General features: G+C 46.4%; 1 protein-coding gene across 1 annotated transcript in view; it reads right to left on the reverse strand.

The window, feature by feature from the left end:
• Window positions 1-13,180: 13,180 nt before the first annotated feature.
• Window positions 13,181-24,403, reverse strand: part of NUDC (nuclear distribution C, dynein complex regulator) — a 139,212-nt gene continuing 127,989 nt past the window's right edge. The window contains exon 9 of the mRNA XM_086957615.1: window positions 13,181-13,604. Within this exon, the coding sequence (XP_086813741.1) occupies window positions 13,553-13,604 (52 nt within the window). The 3' untranslated portion in view covers window positions 13,181-13,552. The remainder of the gene's footprint in view (window positions 13,605-24,403) is intronic.

Genomic DNA, 24,403 nt, shown 5'->3' on the forward strand with positions numbered 1-24,403 from the left:
TTTGATTCTGAAACACTATTCATGTTTACTATTGTACCATAATCAGGACTTACCGAACCTTTGTGATGCCGACAGCAACATGGCCTCCCAATTAGGTGCCAAATTTGACAGGCTGATGGCGGCAATCAATGATTCTGGGGAGAGGTTGGAGGGTAAAATTGACTCAATAGCAGTGAAACAACACCTCATTTGTGAGGATTCAAAGAAGAGTTCTGCTTGCGTGGCTCCCTTGAGTCCTCCCTCCACATCCTATTATTGGAGGTAGCGAAAATGGGTCGTCGCCTCACTGATTTGGAGGCGCACGCCGCAATAATATTAGAATTGTTGAATTTCCATAGAAAGTTGAGGGTGACTCCATGATTAGATTTTGAAGGGCTGACTGCAGGAGTTTGTAGCTCTGGTGGGCCTCTCCTGGTTTTACACACAGCAATGTGCTCATAGAGTCCCTGGTCGACCTTCTGTGCTGGGGACCCCGCTCCGTTCAGTGATAGCTCAACTGCTGCATTTCCGGGACACACATTTTCTTCTGCAACATGCTTGCAGCTATGGTCGCTTTGCAATGAAAAACGCAGAAATCTCCCACCACCCGGGCAGTCACCATTCAGATACAATCCCTAAGGACGCCCTTCACAGCTGTGTAGAGGAAGCTTTGGGCGCTGGGGCTGCCCTATGTAATACTGTTGCCAGCTCACCTAAGAGTACAGGCTGAGGATGAGTCCAGCCTCTTTTTTTATTCCTACGGTGGCGTGGGACTGCCTGGAACTTATCAAACAACCGTTAGACTGTCCCCCTCGGACCGACACGGAATGCCGCTACGAAGCACAGAGGTCATGTAAGCGTAGGGCCCCGCGACCCAAATAATATCGGTCTGAATTGTTACCTAAGTGCACATTGTTGGACTGGCAGGTATCTTTCCCCCACAGACTTTACCAGAACAAAAATTGCTGGCCCTTATACTATGGCTTAAGTTTGTGGTCTGTGCCTATATGTGTTTGGACAGGATGTGTTCACGCAACAGTCCGGGGAGGGGTTTGTGGGTAGGAAGTTGGTTAGTTTTGTTTTTGGTGTGGGTAGATGTGATGAGTGGCTGAAGGGTGGTGCTGCAGTTGATGCCAAGTACGGAGGTTCTGGCATGCAGCCACGTGCGTTTTTATTACAGCAATGTATGACTGATCACCTGGAATGCGAGAAGGTTGAATACACCGTTGAAGTGTTATAGCATTTTAATACATATCAAACGTAGGGGGCACAGATTGTAATCCTACAAGAGACTCGTTTGATGGAAAATGATGGCAGAGCTCTCCGAAGAGCTGGAGGAGACTGCTTTATTATACTGCCTACTCCACGTAAGCAAGGGGGGCCCAGATTTGAATACAACCCAGAGCGCCATTCCAATTACACAAGGTGGTGGCTGACCCTGAGGGAAATAATGTTTTAGCAATAGCCCAACAAGGAAAAGATATTGCATTACTAAATAAATTTGCTTCAAACACTGATCAACATACCTTTCTGGCCATCCTAGCTCCCCTGTTGACTGCCACGCTGCATATTCGAAGATTACAAATAGGCATTTTAATTGTGTGGCGGATCCCCAACTGGACAGGTCGCACCCTCACAGTCAGCATCCCCAGCGCATAAACCAGCAGAGGCATTTCGAGAGAGGTTTGGGAATTGGGGACAGTCATATTGTTGAGGAACGTGCAACCCAGGGGCACACATACTCATTCCACTCTGGATTACATCATGCAGGGCTCGAGTCGGGGTACCACGCAGGTGAGCACCTCCCCCCACTTATTGTACGGGGAGCTCGAGGGGAGGCAATGAGTCTGATGGTGCAAGCCACCTTTCGTGACGTCACTTCCTATCGTGACATCAGCGTCCCCTCACTTCTTTTTTTTTTTTAGGACTTGTGCCCTGATTACATGGTTTGGATGTGCTCCTAGATGAGATTTGTTTGTTCCAAAGAATTGGCTGGGCGAGTGATTGATGCGGAGTATTTAACAAGGACTTACTCGGATCATAACCCCCTACTTTGCACTTCCCAATGGTCTCCCGGCAGGACTAATGTCCTGACATGGCACTTGTTTCCCACCCTCTTGGAGGATCTGGAGTTTTGTGCATCATTGGGGGAGGTGATACATAACTACGGGTTGGAGAATGCAGGTACTGCATTTTCACTGGCAGTGGAATGGGAGGCGCTCAATGTAGTGGTGCGGGGCGCTGCATCTCCAATAAATCAGGTGTGCGCACCCACCTGCACACTGATATTAGAGTAGAGGTTACATGAGAATCAGGCCCAAGCTCGGGTTAGAAGATTAAGGATAGGGCCTGGCTTCTGGAGAAAAGAGAGAAGTTTTTCACACAGGTGGAACGCTTTAGGAATTATGATTATAGGGCATACATCACGTGGGCCCAGGCAGAAAGAGATAAGTCGGGGAGTATGCTAGCATCGATCTTCCTGGAGGAAAACAGGGGACACAGTATTCTCCAGATTCTGGATCCTTCTGTCTGGGACATGTTCTCACAGGTAGAGGTCAATAAGGTATGTACTCCGCATTATCGCAATCTGTACTTGCCGGGAGCGGTGGCTGCAGACGCAGATGTTTTGCAGTATATAGTGAATGCGTAACCCATAGGTCTGAACCCCATGATTGCAGAGCAGATACGTAAAGCTATTTGTGTCCAGGAGGTTAGAAGGGCGATCAAGGTACTGGTTCGGAGTAAGATTCCAGAGTCAGATGGGCTCCCTATGGAGTTCTAAGCCTGCTATACAGAGGTCCTGGCCCCTAGGTTGACAGACGCTTATAAAGGGGCTTTGGAGTGGGGTCTGCTCCCGCCTTCTTTGCGCGACCCAGTGATAGTTGCTCTGCCTAAGAGAGACAAAGATCTGCGACTGGTGGATTCCTAGAGCCCCCTTTTTATGCTTAATGTAGATTACAAAATCCTGAGTAGATCCTGGCGAACCGGATCTTGACCCCATGTAGGGTCCCTGGTACATTTGGACCAGAAAGTACCATGCTGAATAGAAGCCAACTGATCCAGGTTTTCGATAGGCATAAACACTTTCAGCTGGACTCTGTAGTGTTATCAGTGGACATCCAAAAGACATTTGACTCCCACCGATGGGATTTTCTTTACACTTCCACGATTTGATGAATTGGGGTCCCAATCCCATCCGAAAGGACACGCTATTGTGCACAGAGCTGGCCGCAAGAGCTCAGACGGGGTTGGTGAAATCAGAATCAGATTCCTACCAGGTTGGACGGGGCACCAGGCAGGGGTGCCCACTCTCCTCGCTATTTTTTGCTCTGGCCATGAAGCCTTTTGCACTGACGGTACATAAGAGGAAACACTTTATGGGACTACAATGTGCAGTGGATATGCTGTACATTCTGCTTTAAGCGGACGATCTGCGTGGAGAGGGATCTGACCTAGAGGGTGTGCTATCTGCTCTATCTACATTCAGCGAGCTATCCGGCCTTTTGGTTATTTGGCATAAATCTGGTGCTTATTCACTGCACTGCTTATTCACTGCACCAAGACACTAAAGAGATTTTGGAGGCTAGGATCGCACCAGCGCTGTATTGGGAGCAGACCACTATTAAATACCTGGGGGTAGCAATTTACAGAATAGCAGAATTGGGCTTTGAGAGGTCCTATGATACTACGCTGCAAAGTTTAGTTACTTTTTGGACTACAATTCCCTTCCCGCTGTAAGGCCCGATAGCAATCTCAAAGATGGTTGTATTGCAGCGCTCTCTCTATTTGTTTGCAAACTCTCCAGGTGGAATTTCCCTGGAGGTTCTTTCGAGATCCCGATGGCGTGCTACTGACTTTGTATTGGGGCTCATCCAGGCGGCTGGTAGCCTTAAAGAAGATTTGCCTTCCAGTGGACAAGGGCAGAATGGCGGCCCCAGACAAACACTATACGACTTGGCTGCACAACTGCAGTGGGTGGCCAGGGGCCACTCACATTTATGGGACGCCCTGGCTCACAGAGTGTGGCGTGCCGTTCTGAGCTCTTTGGACCTGAATTGTACTGAAACAACATCCCACATCCATAGTGAGTCATAAAAATATATTGATCAGAACAGTGAGGCTTGTATAGGCAAGGGCACAACAAAGGACATGCACAAAAACCGCCTATAGTTCTGAACTCCCCCTACTAAGTGCAGGGTATTGGTATTCGTCCGGGAATTGGGTGGATCTACACGCATGGTAAGAATTGGGGCTAACCATACTGGGTGCCCTATACACAATAGGGAAGTTTCCCCCTTCCCGGAACCGTGGCACTCTTATGACATTCCAGCTGGGCACTTTCTCCTGTATAGGGCATTGGTTGGTAGGATACAGGCTTGGTGTCAGCAGAACATCTAGAACATGAATGTCTCCGTCATATTACTCATCATGGGAGGACAGGGAGTCACCCTCCTGTACAGGGTAGATTTGACTCGGACCCTCTTTCAAAGATGTGGTCTGGCAAAAGATATTACCCGTCACCACTAAAGTGTCTCATAATGCTCGGTTTAAGCTGATTTGGTTGAGCTTTTTGAGTATACCTTAGCCAGCGGCACATACACACTATGTTTCCCGGACCTCATCAGTCTTCCCCAGCTGTGCTATAGAAGATGCTGACTTTTACCACATAGAAAGGGACTGCTCTCTACTTGCTCATTATTGGGACATGGTCCTGCAGGTCATCCGGGGAGCCATTGGTAGAAATGTTTAATGTCCGCGACGGCTGTCTATTAGGTTTGCATAGGCACAGTACTAGTCACAAGGTTACTGACAGGTTTGTGGATTTGGCATTAATCCTCACTAGTAGACACATAACTATGTGTTGGAAATCGGTTGGGGGGCCCAGATGTGTGTAGAAAGTGGAAGGAACTGACTATGTAGGCAAACCGCGAGAGGGAAGCGATCCGGAAGGAAGAGTATAGGGGGTACAAAGAATACCAATCCTACCAGCGTGGGATGTGATATTATCGGACTGCCCTAAACTAGATTCACAGGGTTATGGTAATGACAAACACACTTGGGAATACCCTGGGGGTCAGTATTTCACCCCCAGAGAGGCAAGTGGTGCTGGGTTCCCGTGAACACGGGACCTCTCTGGCTATGGGATGTGGAGCTGCTTAGCATGACTGTGAATGTTATGAATGAACAGGAACGTGTCTTATTGTCCTGGTGTGATTTCAATTATGTGACTATGCCCGATACCCGGGGTAGGTGATTGGATGCTCGCCCTATGTCACCAGATCTTGTATATTGATTCAAATATGATGCTGATTACCATCATCACCGGGCTCTGGCACCCAGGTTTACAGAATGTTTTATTTTTGTTTATTATTCCCTTGGTTTTGAAAACAATAAAAATGTCCTTAAATTATTTTTATGAAGTAACAGTCTATAAACTATCTACCCCTTCAATCACATGTTGACTCCGTTTTTAGCTTTCACCATATACTCTCTCCTACTATTAGCCAAATGAACACTTAAAAAAAACACATACATACAGACTTCACAATATCAGAATTGAAAATGCTTTAAAATAGGTTGCTTCTTATATCAAAGACAAAATGTAGTCTACCTACGCCCTTTCACATCAACTCCTCATACACAACACTCTCGCGTTCCTCAGCAATCCTTTATATAACCCATGTTATTCAACTTCTACCTAACCTGCTTACCAAATCTGCTTAAATCATACAACCTCATCTGTTACAGGTAACACCAAAATCATTTTCAAAATGGAAAGTATCAAAGACCTCGATGATTGCCTTCAAGCCCTAAACACATGGATAATGATTAACCATATAAAGCTCAAGATTATGAAATGTGGACAATGGCAAAACTACCCGTCTACTGCCACATGACCCATGGAACTTGAAGCCCCTACGACAGCATTAAGAGAAGTTAGAATCCTGGAGTAACCATAGATTGAGACTTATCCTTGATAACTCATGCTAACGTCACATAGAGAAACTTCTACACAATGAAAATACTATGCTGTATCATCCCATACCTTGCATATCAACAAACTGGAAGCAATCATCACGCTCGTAATCTCCAAGATTGACTATGCCGTATCCAAAATGCTACAGCAAAGCTTCTTCTCCGCCTTCACCAAAGAGAACTTATAACCTTAGTCCTGCAATCCCTCCACTGGCTACCTATAGCTATTAGTGCAATCTTCAGGGCACTCTGCATTGTCTACAGAGCCTCAGATACTCCCAGGACTGATATACCTACAAGTTAAATACAAGCAAACAGAACACTACACTTCAGGCGCTTGCACTCATTATCATACCACCTTACTGTTAGAAATCTGTAGCAGGCACGCCTTTCTCGGTCCAAACTGGCAAGCTATGGAGCTCACTCCCAGCCAGCCTTATAAAACCCAGGAGCAAATACATTTTCGAAAAGATTTGAAAACTAGACTATTTTCAGCTAAATACCACCAAATGAACAGAAATGGAATAGCTGAAGAGATCTGTCACACATTTTTGGATGACTTTAATAGGCCTGGTGGCCGCAGGACATGTCTCTTCCAAAGCGAAAAACCTTGGAATTGTGATCGACTGTGACCTTTCTTTCAGACCCCAGATAATAGGGCTCTCTGGGAAATGTTTTGGTATTTTGAGGATGCTCAGGATGTTTCTCCCTTTGCTGTCGCTCCAACACAAAAAAACCATCGTGCAGGCTCTTATAGGGTCGCGTTTGGATTATGTGAACGCCCTCTATTTGGGCCTACCCAAATATCTTCTGACCCGCCTGCAGGTGGTGCAGAATTCGGCAGCTCGTGCCATCTTTGGGCTCCCGAGGCGGGCCAGTGCTGCAGAGTTGCTTAAAGCATTGCACTGGTTGCCCATTCCCAAGAGAATCCTATTTAAAAGCCTGACCTTGGCTTTTAAAGCCCTGCATGGTATAGGCCCCAAGTATATTGGGAATCTTTCTACCTGCCTAACAGGGCTTTGCGGTCAGCCTCTTTGGCCAAAGCGGTAGTGCCTGCCATCAAGCGTTCTAGAATAGGTGGTCGGTCTTTTCGCTATCTGGCTCCTCGGGGCTGGAATGAGCTACCTCTGTCTTTGAGAAAGGCAAACAGCCTTCTAGCTTTTAGGAAAGCACTGAAGACCTGGCTTTTTGTCCAATAGTAGCTCTTGATTTCCCTCAGTTTTTAGCTGTTGTGTTGTTACTCTGCACTTAGTTCTCTTCGCCTAAGCGCCGGGATGCTCTTGGGAGTAGCCGTGCGCTATAGAAGAAAATAAATAACATAACATAACATATACTCTATTCACCACAGGTCCCAGATATCTCCACTATCATACCGCTTCTTTACATCTCAAAGACCCTCAGATATGTGCTGATTGGGTTAAGGCAGCTCTCTGGTATAGCGATTAGATCAGGGCTCAGAAATGAGCTGCCCCCGGGCTATATGGTCTTACTTCTCAATTTGGTGCAGTTCCTTGGGAATTGGTTATGCATTCCAAGGATTACACCAAGGCACCGACAAAGGTGAAGGCCCAATAAGGTGTCAGGACTCCGGGCGAATGCGGTGACCGCAGGGCGGACAGATCAATTGGGCGGTCTCCTGAGAGTCGCAGACGCTTTGGTGGTATGAGGAATAAAACATTTTTTTTAAATCAGATATGTGATAATAAACAATGGTCATCTCTACAGATCGCTTTACTTCTCTCTCCCTTCACCCATGCTAGCTCAGGATCAAAACTATACACAAAACCTCCGATTTGACAACCCAGTGCAGTAACCAGCTAAACAGTCTAAATCATATGAAATATTATAAAGGCAACTGCAGTGCTGTGAATAGCTAACAGCAAACTGAAAACCATAAAACTGTGAGTCTGTCTCTTACGCTTCATCATTCTACGCGTTGGGTCTCATTACATAACAGCACCACCCCTACATGGTGTAAACATGCTAATCACGTAGGCAAGTACTTTAGTGCCAAACAATACATACATATATAAAGCCCTAATCTAGAAAATAATTCTTACCATCAGATTAAAGATTTAAACTATGGAGAGACATAGGTCACATTTTCTTATGTAGTATGACTAATATCATGTATTTCCACGTAATAAGACTTTAAGCAATTGGTACTTATTTTTTAGGGTTATTTCTTGTTGTCATTTTAGAGAAATCCATACGAGTAAAGTTGCTTCATGTAAAGTCACTCCAAGAATGCCAAAGGTCCAATTGGTGGCACTTATTGTGGTGTCATTTCCTGTGATGTCATGTTGTATGTTAATTAGAGGGACCTTTCTGCCCAGGACCCCAGAAATCCAAGAACTGTCCCTGCCAAGGCTGTTTTCTACAACTCTTAGAGACTATTATTGAGACAATCACTAGATGGCAGCAGTTTGCAACACACGTGGACCTACAACAGAACTATCTAATGAGTATATAAGAGCACCATTTATCAATTTATTTTCCCTAAGATCCTTGGGGAGAATTCTACACATACATTTTTGATGAATAGAAGTGACACAGTATGGTTCAAATGCACTATTCATTTGCGCTCATCTCCTCCAACTCGCACCCACCCAGATGCCAGTCTACTGTGCCACAGAAATTAATAGAGTATTTAACACATTCATTACCGTTTCCAACAGCCATACCATCCAACAGTCGCCATGCTGGCCTGAATCTTAATTATTAACTCTCCTCCCGTAAGACACGTTGAATCTCTTTGTAACGTTAAATACAAAAAGCTGGGGTGGGAAAGCCTTTTAACATGGCACAAGTGGAAATGATGCCCCAGGGAACAGAACCATCCTTGTGAGTCTGTGGATGAGGCAACGGACCAGATTTACAAAGGATTTGTGCTGGGGCTAGAGTGACGTGGAGCAGTACAAAAGGGCACATGTTACTGTTAGAGCTGATTTGTTAATTAAAGTTAATGTCTATTTGTATGTGTTTAAGTTAGCCGAACAAGGCTGCAAACCAAATGTATTAGGCCTCTATTCATTTCACATTGACAGCTGAAGAAACACCGCTTTCAAAAAGGAGCAGTGGAAAGTTTTCTGTGTGCATGTTTTACTCTTTACAGTGCCAATACTTTTCGTAAAAAAATCGAAATGAAATCTTTTCTGCAATGCTGTGCTGAAACAAACTTTAATTTCTTTTGCAGTTTCCTCTGAAGCTGTGTCTTAACTGCATTTACTTTTGCAAAAAGACAAGGATTTTTCCTGTACCTGCGGATGACAATGAAGGGTCCAATGTAATTAATATATGCAAAGATGTAATGTTGCTCTCTGGTTTTTAAGTTAAAGGTTAGTATTAATTATGCATTCAGAACGCTTCTAGCAGAGTTGTGGTTAATATAGCATATATTTATTAAAATGTATTGGTTGTTGTCAGTATTACCTCATCTTACATGTTGCATGCGAGTCTTCCACTGTTTGAATAACCAATACAATGTTTCCTAGCTTTTTGCAGAGGTAGACTTTGTCAGATTCTTGCTGCTCCTAGACTTATATTTTTTCTTTTGATTTGTGTTATGCGGATTTGATTTGGCCAACTGATTGCCTTTTGCCTTCTGTAATGTTTTTCAATTTTAAATAAACCTTCATGATTTGGACTTTGAATCTTGTTCTGTGTGGCCATTTGATAGTGTAAAGCACCACCACTATTTAATATCCAGCACAAAAGGTGGGTTGCAGTACAAAACTGCACTTTTCACTTTGCAACAACTGCTTTGCATCAAGCGGATGTTACCGGGCCCGATCAGCACAAACACAGACAGATTTTTTGACGTACAGCCCAATGAACTAAGTTAGCTAGATCAGGCCTTTCCTCTATAATTAATAACTACTTGCAATGGATGCAAAGGAGATTCACGGATATGCTGCATTGCATAGCTCACATCAATCAAACAATCAGGACACTTATAGAGCGCACTACCTACCCGTGAGGGTCTCAAGGCACTGTGGGAGTGGGGGCTAAGGGGGGGGGGGAGGTGCTGCTATTGATTCAAGAGTCAGGTCTTGAGTAGTCTATTGAAGGCCAGTAGGTCTGGGGTCTGCCGATGGTTGGTGGGGAGGGTGTTCCAGGTCTTGGCGGCGAGGTGGGAAAAGGATCTGCCTCCAGCTGTCGTTCTTTGGATGCGGGAGACAGCAGCGAGGGCGAGGTCGGCAGAGCGGAGCTTGCGGGTGGGGGTGTAGAAGCGGAGTCGTCGGTTGAGGTACGCTGGGCCGGTGTCGTGGAGGGCTGTGTGTGTGTGGATGAGGAGCTTGAAGGTTATCCTCTTGTTGACGGGGAGCCAATGTAGGTCTCTCAGGTGGGGTGTGATGTGACTGCGGCAGAGGATGTCGAGGATCAGATGGGCCGAGGTGTTCTGGATGCGTTGCAGCCGTCCCAGGAGCTTGGCTGATGCTCCTGCGTAGAGGGCGTTACCGTAGTCCAACCTGCTGGTGACAAGGGCCTGGGTGACTGTTCTTCTTGTTTCAGTGGGGATCCACTTGAAAATCCTACGGAGCATCCGGAGGATGTTGAAGCAGGTGGAGGAAACGGCGCTGACCTGTTTAGTCATGGTGAGGGTGGAATTGAGGATCAACCCCTAGGTTGCGTGCGTTGTCTGTGGGTGTCGGAGCAGTTCCCAGTGTGGTCAGCCACCAGGAGTCGTCCCAGGCCGAAGCGGTGGACCAAAGGATGAGAACCTCCGTTTTGTCAGAGTTCAGCTTCAGTCGGCTGTTCCTCATCCAGTCAGCAAAGGCCTTCATTCCTTCGTGGAGGGTGGCTTTGGCTGTGTGGAGGTCTTTGATGAGGGAGATGGTCAGCTGGGTGTCGTCGGCATAGGAGATGATGTTGAGGTCGTGTTGACGGGCGACGTGTGCCATGTAGATGTTAAACAGTGTTGCGCTTAGGGACGAGCCCTGGGGTAGGCCGCAGATGATATCGGTGGCCTTGGAGTGGAAGGGGGTGAGGTGGACGCTCTGAGTTCTGCCTGAGAAGAAGGATGTGGTCCAGTCCAGAGCCTTCCCTCGGATTCCGGCATCGTGTAGGCGTGTGCGTAGGGTGCGGTGGCAGACCGTGTCAAAGGTGGCTGACAGGTCCAGGAGGATGAGGGCTGTGGTTTCTCCGTTGTCTAGCAGGGTCCTGATGTCATCTGTGGCGGCGATGAGGGCGGTTTCGGTGCTGTGGTTGCTGTGGAAACTGGACTGGGATGGGTATAGGATGTTGCTGTCTTCGAGGTAGCGGGTCAGCTGTTTGTTGACTATTTTCTCGGTTACCTTCGCCGGAAAAGGGAGCAGGGAGATGGGCCGGAAGTTCTTGAGGTCCTTGGGGTCCACCTTTGGTTTCTTAAGTAAGGCGTGGATATCCGCGCGTTTCCAGCTCTCCGGGAAGGTTGCCGTCTCGAAGGAGATGTTGATCACCTTGTTGAGATGGGGTGAGATGGATGCGCTGACTTTGTTGAAGATGTGGTGGGGGCATGGGTCTAGCGATGAGCTGGAGTGGATGGTCTTTATGATCTCGCTGGTGTCCTTGTTGTTGACGTTTGTCCCGGAGAGTAGATGGTTGGTGCGTGTGGTGGTGGTGGGGGCGGTAGTTGTCGGTGCGGTCGTGGCGTTGACCGCCCCACCACTGGTTCCCCCTAATCCGGATTCAGATGCATTCAGGATTTTGTGCCCGAATATTAAAGCAACCTCTTAGCAAATTTTGCACGGTTTTTTTTAATGCTGCACAAATTTCGACATGTAATGCCTTACACAATTTCTACAGGGAATTATACACAGGCTTTAGAGTTTTGAGGTTTTCGGGCCGAAAACTCTGCAGTATTACTTTGTTAACACTCTTCTGACCTGTAGAACTTGTAATAGTGGCTGCAGTGTTGGGAATTACCGGGTGCAGTATTGCCTCCTCAAAATACTAAGGGGCACATTTATCAAGAAATCACAGAGCAGCAAGCTATGTTACAGCACTTCGTGATAGGGAAGAAATGCGCCGTATTTAACATTATACAGCCCATTCCCGTCTTTTCCTTGCACTGACGCACAAGGCACCCTTGGAAGAAGTGTTCTGGTGGACTATCATGTCTAGAGGTTTATCTTACACTCAACAGAGTGGCGGAGGAAGCCATGGGGTCCCGGGCATCGGTACAGCTCCTGATACCAGACAGCACTCATTTAGCGTAAGGCGATGCACCTTTCTTCAACACTGCTTTGAAGATCAAAGATGAATTGGGTGTGCAAAGGGTACCAAGGCCAGCGATCAATGCTTCAGCAGTGCAAGATAGACCAGAAACCCCCTTTGTGACTAAGCAAGCCCTAATTCCACAGTGGTGCAACGAATTGCACCACTGCAAGCACAACTATTCGAGTTTGAATGTAGAGCCCTAGGTCAAATATAAGGGGAAAACAGGAAACCAGGAAACCAGGAAACCAGCCAGTGTCACAGTGAAACCCAGTGTGAGAAGTGTTGACGGAATAAACAGGGCTTTCTCTTAAGAAAGCAAGTAGCATGCGCCCATCCCTTGGAGACAAGACGAATGAACAGCTAATAGTTATTTTTTTCCTTAATATGGAAAAAAGCACCTTTGTATGGCCAATCAAAGAGATCTGAATTCTCGTGAGGTAATGAAAAAGGGTTAGCGGGGATGAGGAAGAGGATGAAGGGAGAGGAGTAGAAAAGCAGGGTGTAAGAATACTCTTGTAGGAGCACTATAGGGGTTGTAGATTACCATAACTTTGACATTAATTAGTATTAGCCAATCATCGCCCACATATCAGCCGGACGCAGGCAGCCCAGGTGGTAAAGAAGACCCGCTGGACCTCCTCCGTTGCCCTTTGTCACAGCTGATCAATAGGGATGTTTGCGCAAGTGATTTCCGACAGCCCCAGCCAACTCAGTGGGTCACTGACACCTGAACCAGAACAGGACAAGGTCAGCTGGGAGAAAGCTGCCACAGAGCTTCCAAAGTCCACATCCCGTTCACAAACAGCCCCCTGTGCACAGGCTTCAAGACAGCGCGAACAGATAAGTAAATTACACAACATGAGATTTCAGCATTTGACAACACAGCAAAGGAGACAAGTCAGTGACCTTCCTGGGGTTCCCTAACACTTTAACCATCCTCCAAGAAGATAAAGGGCATTAATGTAGAGAGGTGGGTGTGGAGGGGTGTTTCTAAGCACAGTGAAATAAAGACAAATGCAAACTATTTCCTGGCCACAGTTTATATTGTAACATGTAGGACACCCCAGCAGAGCATACAACCATCTTGCAGAATAGATGAGGCTTGGGGCATCCACTCAATAGCGGGGAGTATTCACACCCTGAACAAGCAGACGCTATCAGCGTTCGGCTTCAGTTGCTCCGTCAGTCACCGGCCCTGTGGACAGCAGCTCAGTTCACTGGGGCGTGAGCGTAATAGGCCATATTGCTGACGTCAGTACAGTGCCAGTAAAGATACTGCGGGCTGCTTTGCAGGTGCAAACTTGAAACCTTGCTGTCAGAGGATAATTACAGACCAATGTCCTGCACAGCTTCTGTTCCTCAATTTCAGGGCCTTGTGTTCTTTTAGACATACATGCTAGTTGAACTTAGCTTTGGAAAAATCCATTTCGGGGTGCTGCTCCATGAACCTAGGATGAGAACATCAGAAAGGAGTGTAAGTGATCCTGACAACACAGATGTCAATAATATGAAGAAATAAAAAATTATGTTAACTCAAGGTGTACAAGTAATCTGGATCCAGAGACAGCACAGTCACAACAAGTCAGCCACTCAATCACGCATTCCCATTGGCTCCAAATTCCAAGCAGTCTGCCTATGACGGATACATAGATACTGAAGGCAAGCTGGAATCACCAGGCCCGTCTAAATGGGGCCTCTGGCTCAACTCTTACCCAAAGATCTCACATGCCTCTCTCTAGGTCTTTGTTCATTTATTGATTTTGGTCACAACCCTTCTTCAGTCTTTACAGGTCATATTCCCTTTTATCTCAGTCAGCCCAGATGTTTTTTCAGCCAGTGCTAGTCCAATGACAAAAGCAAGGTTCCATCTGCATAATCCTTCAAGCAGCACTGCTTAGTAATCCGCTTAGGGTTGAATGCGAAAGCAGCCTACATCCATGCAAGTGATCTCTCATTCTTCCAGGTTCTAAGGCTTGCTAAATCTCCACAACGGCCCATCGCGGCGGGTTGCCTGGCTTTCACCTTGTGGATACCCTGCCGGGGTTATCTCACTGGGGAATACCAGGACGGGTTCCCTAAGCAAGCGCTGGGAAACCCACTGCGGGTAGCTGTGCGCTATATAAGCTCAAATACATTTACATTTACATTTACAAGGAGGGTATCCCCTGAAGCAGGCGTGGCACATAATTGGCTACAGTGAAAATGCACCCTAAAACTCCCATTGTTGTACTGGGCACCGAAGCTGAGAAGTCAAAATGGAGTTTTAAAGAACAGATCATGTGCAGCTAATTCCCAGCAAGCTCTCAGTGTTATGGCACCTGATCTAGTAGTGCCGGGTGCAAGAAGGTCCAAAGAAACATGAGTAACCGAGAGAAACTGGAGCATAACATGAAGCGGATATGACTACAGGAAGGCTACGATCATGGACAAAGATTCTGTTGCACATTAAAAATAGGCAATGTGGGAAATATAACAATATTACACCCTATTTAATCTAGTATTAGAGAGGAAACTTTTACTTACCTGTAACCATCAGTTTGAAGTTTTGTGTTCTACAGTTTCAGATTCTGTTCAGTGTCCTGCAATTTAATGTTGGGGTCAGATTCTTTTAACTCTACCCCCTCCCTCCCTCCCCCCACCCACACACACACACACACACACACCCTCCAACCCCCATCCCCTCCCGAATTCTTGCTTTTGGTTTCAAGCGCAAGTACAATAATTCAAGATCATTTTTGAATTTTGTATAACACTCACTAGGTTGAAGGAAGTCAAGAGCACGTTAGCCTGTAATACAGTGTATTTATGTAAAGTACAAACATAAAGTGATGCTACAGAAAGAAGTGTGGAGTGGCTGACATACCTACATGAAAAAAACAAGAAACACGAGCAAAGTTTTTGAGGCAAAAAAACCCAAAAAACTGTCTCCGTTGGTGTAGACAAAGGCAGTTTAAAAGAAAACCGCGAAATGACCAATTTTCATATGCTGCCCTCAAAATGTACAGATAGGCAGACTCCTGCACAGATTAGGTACCTTTCTCTGCCATGGCAATAGATATCAGAAAGTGTGCTCACTTGATAGGTTTTTCACCAATTCGAGGATTATGCCCATGAGGAGGTAGGAAGACCACATGGTTGGCTGCAACAGAGCAGGTTCCAAGCCAGTACCAACAGGTAAGTAATATTCAGCTACATGTATCTACTGCACATATGCAAGCTGTAAAGCAGCGGCTGCTGGGACAGAAAGTGGTTTGCTGCATGTCTCGTGAGAGCTGGCTCCTCTGCCTTGAGTTCCTCATATCAAATTGCAGTGTTTTTTTTTTATTTTTGCCTCAGCATACATGACATTCTTGCCTGTGCCCTTAGGAATGAGATCAAGAGATGGGCTATGTGGTCTGAAGGAGCACACCATGTTCACCACCCTTTTCGGAGAGTGACCACTGTCGGATCACTTAGCTGTAAAAGACTGACAGTGGTGGCAGCAAAAAACAGAGGTATGATACCCACGTTGCAGAGTTATGTTCATATTAAGGGAAAATACAATAGTTGGTGTTACCCAGCACCAGTATAAAAGGTCCACACATGATTAACAGCACATCCTACAGTGAATAGCATATGTTCGCACAGGCCACACAAGTACATCGCCCGTAGATACAAAAATGAATGGTGGATAATGATACATATTCCTGGTCAATGCTATAAAACCCGGGAACAGAAAGGCTTGTAATTACTGTACTAACCATCTGTAATGTTGATTTCATAAAATGTGTACCATGTAAAAGATGACATTTATTTTTTACCGTTAATCTGCTGAGCAGAGTTGCCTTACGGTTTCTCCCGAGGTCATAAATTGGTCTCTCAGACCGTTGGACACTCTATTCATGTTGGTCATTACGGCACTCGCTTATGTAGTTCATATATGTGCAATACAAAGTGTGTGTATAGAGTGTGCTGACCTGGACAGTGCAATAATTAATTTTGAATTCCTGAACTAAATTGTTGAATAAGACTGAGGTTGGAGAGCCTGGATGGCAATGAGCATTCTTCTTCAAAGCATTCCGGAGGTTCTTTGTAGTGAACCAGATTGTAGGAGGAGGCGGAGCACAGGAGGCACAGGGTCACTTTAAAGAGTAGAGAACACCCCATTCCCTTCCATACTACATTGTTCCCCGCCTTCATCCCCGCCAACAGGTTAAGAGGTAGTTAAGGGAGGAAGCCTCTCCCTCTTTTGTAACTTTGATTTGGGTCTAATCTGACAGAGGACATCCAACAACCATCCATCCTTCTGTTGATCCTGTGAGACAAACGGTTTCTGAGAGCAAGACACACAAGACAATAAATGACTAAAACCAGTACCAGAGTTGAATGTGTGGAAGACATAAACTTTGCCTGCAACCTTGAAAATTATGAGGCAGAAACTGCAAGCCAGTGTGCCAAGATTTCTCTACAAGAATCCAGGGTTCCACAGCAGAGAAGACAAACACTTTTGTGCTCCAGGGTTTGGGGTGAGACTGTCAACTTGTAATTGCTAGGAGCAGGGATCTGAAAGTTCAACCACCTGTCAGAAAAGCTGCCTTAATGACAAATACCGCCATACCGACAGCCGGACGAGGGCAGAGTCGGTGCGATCCCGTTGGGTGTGCTGTGCAGCACTGCAGATCAGCAGGAGCAATCCTTCCCCACTGCTGCCCGCCAGCAAAACAGGCCCAGCCTGACAAAGAACAGCAAAAACAGAAAGGGGATCAGTAAGGAGTGCCCTAACCTTCACCTTAAACCAAACAATACATTTCCAAGAGGAGCAGCCAAGGCAGTCTCCTCATTCAGAATACTTATTGCATTAACATCTGTATAACTCTATGGCATGCTCTCCAATAGTTATGTACAGTATTGTATTTTATGTTATAAGTAAAGCCCTTTTTCTTTGTGAGTAAAAGCACTGGTTGGACCCTTTTCTATTAACTGATATTAGAAGTTTTATTGAGGTCTGGATTTTACCCTACATCAGCTCCCTGAGTAAGCATTGAACTGCTCAACTTTGCAGCTGTGAACTACTCAACTTCGCAGACGTCAAATGCTAAAGGGTTGTACTTGTTCCTCGGTTTGGGGGCTCAACAGTAAAATAGGGTCCCAGGACACCAGTGGTAAAATTCTCTTTTTGTTACAACCTGAGACTGGTATCTCATGTCGGTCCTGGGATTCCTGAAAAAGTCCCACAGTGCTGGTAGATGTAATATAGCAGCCAGTGGTTAATTTGAGAAAAAAAAATAATAAGTGCCCGGGCTCCCACCAGAAGGCAGCTTGCTCCTGACCTTTGGGCTGTAGAGGCCAAGTTTGAGTATGTGGTAGCGCTGAAAAGATACCATGCCCTCTTTAAATCGGCATGTGCCAAGTACTAAAATGAAAAGATTGCCAGCTCTCAACACTGTCAGAAGACTCTCTTTAAGGTAGTGAAAGAACTTTCGGCTGTTCGTAACATCCTACCTCCACTCTCTTTCACAAAATCAGTGTGACGAGTTAGCCAGTTCTTTTCAAGGAAAAGTTGATAAGATTCACTGCCAATTAGCAGCCGATGCTGTAAAGACCGAGAGCTACACACATTTCGTTGCCTCTCGGGTAGTAGTCACCAGGAAGTTCAGTCTTCCAGTCAATAAGCCCTAGGTGACCTAAAAAATTAGGGCATGGTCCTTCTTGGATCTTGCTGAACTAAAAAATGCTCTGCAATCCATTAAGTCTGGCTCCCCGCTGGACCATCTGCCCCCGTGAAACTCAGACTTTTAGACTGTTCTGTATTAACTGTTATTCTAAAGCTTCTTTATACCTCTCTGAGTGAAGGCAATGTACCCCAGAACTGGAAGCACCCTATTGTTCTCCCACTCCTAAAAAGATCTGGACCCTTCCTGCTGGTCAAGTTTCCGTCCTATTTCACTCCTTCCTGTCTTTTCCAAAATCTTGGAAAAGCATGTTAACACGCTACTCTCCACATTTGTTGGGACTCATGGGCTTCTCCATTCTTCGCAGTCCGGTTTCAGGACTGTGCACAGCACTGAATCCGCTCTTCTTGGGGTTACTGAAGGTCTTAGACAAAATCTTGACTCTGGAGGCACGACTGCTCTCATTCTGCTTGACTGGAGCACTGCGTTTGAAACAGTGTCTCATTCTATCCTGACTGGCAGACTTGAGTCTTTGGGTATAGTAGGCTTGGCCCTGAAGTGGGTGATCTCTTTTTTAAATGATAGCAACTTCCAGGTCTCTTCTGCCAATGCAAGACAATAGCTCTGGCGTCCCTCAGGGATCCATTTTGAGCCCCTTGCTCTTTAACATTGATGTTTGTCCTTCAGCAGATGTAAATGAGATGTGTGGGCTTACCCTCTTTTCATATGCTGATGACACTCAGATCATCTTTTCGTTATCAGCCGCCCAGCATCGTGAACCATCGCTGCTTCAATTGGGCTTCTGGAATATCTCCTAATGGATGAATAAATATGCACTGAAGCTTAACGACAATAAAACTGAGGTCCTGGTTTTGGGAAACAACCCTGATCTCTGGGGACCCAGCCACTGGCCGGACTCCCTTGGGCCGTTACCCACCCCGGCTACTAAAGTCAAGAATCTCGGCTTTATATTGATGATAAGCTTTATTTGAAGCCACAGGTGTCTAAAGTTACTGCTATCTATTTTTCTGTCCTCAAGTGGTTAAAAAAGATTCTATGGTTAATTCCCTCAGCGGCCCGGAGAATGGTTATCAGGCTCTGGTCATATCCAGATTGGATTATGGCAATGTGCTGTACCTGTGCGCGGAAAAGACCTCGATTAGTTGTTTACAGACTATTCAGAATGCAGTGGTTTGGTTACTCTTTCGGCTACCAAGGTAAGCCTCAGTCTCTCCTCTGCTTCAGGAACTGCACAGGCTTAAGATTTTGAAGTGCATCAAATTTAAGGCATTGTGCTACATGTTCAAGGACAAACATGGTCAAGCTCCCTTATACATACAAGGAATGGTGACTCCCTATGTGCCTATGTGTCTACTGAGATCATCCAGCCTCTCGCTGTTGGCTATGCCCAGGTTTTGACTAACCCGCATGAAGGGACGCTCCTTTGCCAACCAAGGTCTTAAGTTGAGGAATTCTCTCCCAGCCACTCTAAGGAACTGAAACTCCTTACTTGATTTGCGTAAAAATCTGAAAACTTGGCTTTTCTAGCACTCTGTTGGGGTCACCCTGATCGGTCTCTATCCTGCACCGGGAAACCCCTTGGGGTAGCTGCACGCACTAGAGTAGTTTCTTACCTGTAACTCCAGTTCTCTTGTAGGGGTATTTCCGTGATAGTCATAAGCATGTAAATAGTCTCGCCCATGTGCGTGGACCCCGGAGCACTTCATTAGATATATCTTCCTAAGTTGTCATCTTCTGCCTTTCTTCAGGAAGGCCTGTATAGACACTTACGAGATAAAAAGACAATGATGCAGCCTAACCAACTAGGCTACACTGGCCATTACTTCATCTTGAATTGAAAAAAGATAGCCAGTTTAACTTTAAATTTAGCAATTTGCTGAGTTTTACACATAGAAAACTCTCCTTCACAAAACTCCTTTTCTCATGATAGAGCTGAAAAGGAATGGCTAGAGAAGCTCCCATAGCCTGCCATTATGTGTCTGCAAATGGATACCGTGCCTTTAATGTTTATGTAATTTAGGTTTATGTATGTAATTGGTTTTGTATACCGCATAAATCACTAAAGGTCTCATACCGCTGCAGAAACAATCAGATAAAGAGGAAGAAGGAAGGTATGGAACATCTTGGTCAAAATAGACAGGTTTTCAGGTTTTTTCTAAATGATTTATGATTAGGATCACATCTGATGGATAAAGGAAGTGTGTTCCAAGTGGCGGGGCCAATTTTAGAGAAACTTCCGTCTCCATTTCTGACTGTTCGGACTTTGGGGACTGTTAGAAGATGTTTATCGGATGATCAAAGAGTTCTTCCCGGACAGTAACCTCGGAGCTTTTGCATCAGGTACTGTGGACCCTGTCCATACAAAGATTTATGGACCAGGCAGCAAACTTTGAATTTTATGCGTTTTCTGATTGGCAGCCAGTGTAGTTTTTTCAGACATGGGCCTGGCCGCCGCATTCTGAAGAGTCTGAAGCTTGGTTAAGAGGCTTTCATTAACGTCCGCCAGCAATGAGTTGCCATAATCCAAACGACTGATTATGAGCCCCTGGACAAGGGGTTTCCGTGATGCCAGCGGTATCCATTTAAAGACCTTTCTGAGGTTGCGCATCAGTCCAATGCTTGTATGCACGGTTTTATTTATATGGCAAGCCATGGTCAGTTTATGGTCAATGGTTATACCAAGGTTTCTGATGGTGTTTTTAGGTGCCGGACACGAACCCAGAGACGTAGGCCACCATTCTTCTGACCAGATTATGTTTGCCATACCAAATAAAATGATTTTGGTTTTTCCGGCATTCAGCATGAGGTAGTTATTTGTCATCCATTCTTTAATTTACTTCTAATTTACACTGTTTAAATCTGTGTTTAGTGTCTATGATATTAGGGCCGAGAGTAATTAGGATTTGGGTATCGTCGGCATATGAAACCGTATCGAACCCATGATCTTTAATGATCTTGGCTAATGGAGACAGGTAGATATTGAATAACGTCGGGCTCAATATAGAGCCCTGCGGAACGCCTTTGTCATTTTCAGCATGGTCAGATGAAAAAGGGCCAATTTTAACTCTAGATTTTCTTCCCGAGAGGTAGCTCTGGATCCACCTGTGGGCTAGACCCTCAACACCAATCTCACGCAGCCTTTCCAAAAGGATGCTGTGTGAGATGGTGTCGAAGACCGCCGACCGGTCCAGCAAGATCAGAATGGCTGATTGTTTCGCATCCAGTGCCATGCGGATGTTATCTACTACCTCCAGGACGGCAGTCTCCGTACTGTGGGCGGCTTTAAAGCCTGACTGTGACGGATCTAATAATTTATTATCTTCTAGATGTTTAGTTAATTGTTTATTAATAAGTGACTCCATCATCTTACCAAAAAAAGGCAAGAGAGAGATGGGACGGTAGCTAACAGGTTGTTTGGGATCAGCGTTATTTTTTTTAAAAATAGGTCTTAATGTGGCTTGTGAGAAGTTGGCCCGATATGCAACGTTCGCTATTCTAGCGACCGCTATGTATCGTTCCAACGACCCTTATGGTGTTTGGTTGTAAGTCAACCTATAGACCAGCTATCCTAGTAGCGTGGATACGAGCAGTCTAAGGCTAAAGACTCTAGAGGGCGCGTTAAGCCAGCTGTTTACCACACATGTACCCCTTGAACACCCAGTGAAAGGACACCACACAAGTGTTATGAAAATAAACAGGATATTTATTAAGATTCACAACAGCCCTGGACTCTTTATGAGGACAGGGTACTAAGCACAAACCAAATCTCTTAGGAAAATACTTCAAGTGCACAATTAAAACAAGTGTCCGAGGACACGGAAAGTTTAAGGTCTCGGGCGGACCCGATAAGGCAAGTCGGAAGCGAGGGACTCGGGACCCTAGAGTAAAGAGGCTATGCAGGCACCGAAATGCCGAGTTACCTAGCCACGAGGGCTGCGGCTGCACAAGTCTTACAGGCGTCGGGGTCTTCGCTGACGAGCCAGGAGCCGGAAGAAAAGGAGTTGCTGGCCGGCGACCAGTGATGAATAGTTCGTAGAGATCCAAGCCTAGATCAGAGATTGTTGATACCTGAAAGCAGAGGGGACCAAGTTCGTACTACTAGCCAGTAGTCAGAGGGTACCAGGAGGGCACCGGTTGGCCGTCACCTCGACCAGGTGAGTGGGCGACGCTAGGCTCTGCAGTCTCACGGACCAGGAGGCGTTGTCGGCGACCACGGTGGTGGTGCGAGCTGTCCCACGAAGGATGATGCTGTCGGCGTCGCTGGGCCCAGGATGGGGCAACAAGCCTTGGCAGATCTCAGGGCCACGTGGTGGGCCTAAGATGGCGTCTTGAGTGGACCAGGAGGGTGTGGGGTGCTTCTCGCAAAGATGGAAGCAAGGGCCAGTCTGGAGCAACCAGACCAGCAGAGTTGGTTGTCGGTCGTCGTCAAGGAAGGGTACAAGCCAGCGGCTAGTGACCAGACAACGTGCTGAGCAGCGAGCAGAAGGGCCCCACGCAGATCGTGGAGATGCTGGGGGGCTGCACTTCGGTGCTGGAGCGGCTCAGGGTCGGGGCTTCTCGGACCCCAGAGCACTCACCAGGGAATTGCTTCGAAGGTCGTGCTGGTTAAGAGCGTGCAGGTTCTGATGATGGCCGGTCCCTCGAGGTCTCGTCGCACCCACAGATCACAGCTGAGCTGATGACGTGAGTAGAGGTCAGAGGTGCCAGGGAAGCCGGTTCTCGTCGAGCTGGGCCGTCGGATTCCTTGAGGAAGGACTTACAGCAAACCGCAGAGTTCTTAGATGGTGCCCGCTGATGCAGGGTGACTACTCCTTAGTCACAAGGGAGAAATCTTGAGAAGAGTCTTGAGTGTCCTTTCGTAGAAAGTAGTTCTTGATTCAAAGATGATCTGATTTGGAAGGGTCCCCGCTCCGGCCTTTATTCTAAAGAAAGGGGTGGGTACATGACTAGGTCCTGCCCTAAGGGTGGGACCAGGAAGGGGGGTAGTTACACCCCTCTCCCCCTGCCGGACTTTCCCCAGGCCAGGGCTGGCGCCCCTGGAACTGGTTCTGACCGGCAGATGCGTAGTGAGCACCGGGGTGCCACTCCGCAGTCACCTTCTCGCAAAAGCCCTACCTACCCAGAATACACAAACCCTGTCTGGGACGGTGCGAACACCGCCCTCGACAGGAAACCCTTTGTCCAAGCGCTCCTCGCTGGAAGGACTCCCAGCAGCAGGAGGTCAGACTCGTGTCTGTGGTGGCAGCATCCATTTTGTGGAGCTGAGGCTTTAGTTAACTTTAACCGGGGTTCACAGTTACGTACATGTCGTGTCCCTCTAGAAGGGCGGAATGCTAACCTCGTCGCCAGAGTTGGTGAGAGGGCAGCATCCCGATTCGTATGACACCTTACTCGACATGTCTTGATAACGCGACACCGAAGTTACCGATGTGGTACGCGTTATCATGGAACAGCCATTGGGTCTTGATTCCGCAAGCTGAAACCGGGCTCGGCTCGGGCCAGAGCCTAGTTCACACGAGCCCATGCACTCTGCCTTCAGGATTGTCAAGGCCTGCCTTAGGAGTGACTGATAGGAACTCGAGTGTCCATTGTATGGTTAGATATAGGGCTACTATATCTAAAGCAAAGTGTGATTACACGACTTCGCCCCAGCTGTCATGCAGCCAGTTGTGTCAAATTTAGGAGGCCAGCCAGGGGTGGCATAATACATGCTGCAGCCCCTGACGGCCCTGGGTACACCTATGCCCTGAGTTACAGGGTCTGATAAGGTGGCCCAGTACCAATTGGAAATGCACCTAGGGTACATGGAATCCATTTTAAAGAGAGAGCAGTAGGCCTGGGGTCCTGATTGGCAGGGCCCCAGGTCGACTATGTCAAAAACCAGCTAAAACACAGGGCAAAAAGTTGGGGGCAACCATAGTCAGGAGGTACCTTCCTACATGGCTTCTTTCCAGATTGCTGGAAAAGTGGCTTGAACTAGTGATAGGTTAAAAATTGAACTTAATTCAGTAATTAAGGCTGGAGCAATAATAGCCAAAATTTGAGCGGACGCTGGATCGCTAGGAGAGCCAGACTTAGTTTTCCTCATTATATCTCCAATCTCTTCCTCAGATATAATATTAAATTATTTTAGAGTCTTATGTGAGGGTATAGGTTCAGTGTGTTCAGAATTATCAATGGTTGGGGCCCTGATAGAAATTTTTGTAGCAGGAAAAGAGTTATGTATATCATTAATTTTATCTCTAAAGTAAAAGGAAAGTGTATCGGCTCATTCTTGGGATTCCATGATAGGGGGTTGACAGGCTGAAGGGTTCGTAAATTCCCTTACTATTGAATAGAGTTCTTTGTGCGAATTTCCAGCTAGGGTAATTTTCGTTCCCAGATAGGTTTTTTTTGCTAGGGCTATATGGGCCATATACTCTTTATGTAGAATCTTATATTGTAGTTTACCTTCTTCTTCTTTTGCTTTGCGCCATTTGCGCTCGGCGGTCCTAGCAGCTAATTTATTTGGTTTAAGTTCTGGAGTAAACCAGGGTGATCGTTTGTTTGGGCACTTAATTCTCTGTTTTGGAGCT

This window comes from Lissotriton vulgaris, chromosome 2_1 (assembly GCF_964263255.1).
Source record: "Lissotriton vulgaris chromosome 2_1, aLisVul1.2, whole genome shotgun sequence".
Taxonomy (NCBI): domain Eukaryota; kingdom Metazoa; phylum Chordata; class Amphibia; order Caudata; family Salamandridae; genus Lissotriton; species Lissotriton vulgaris.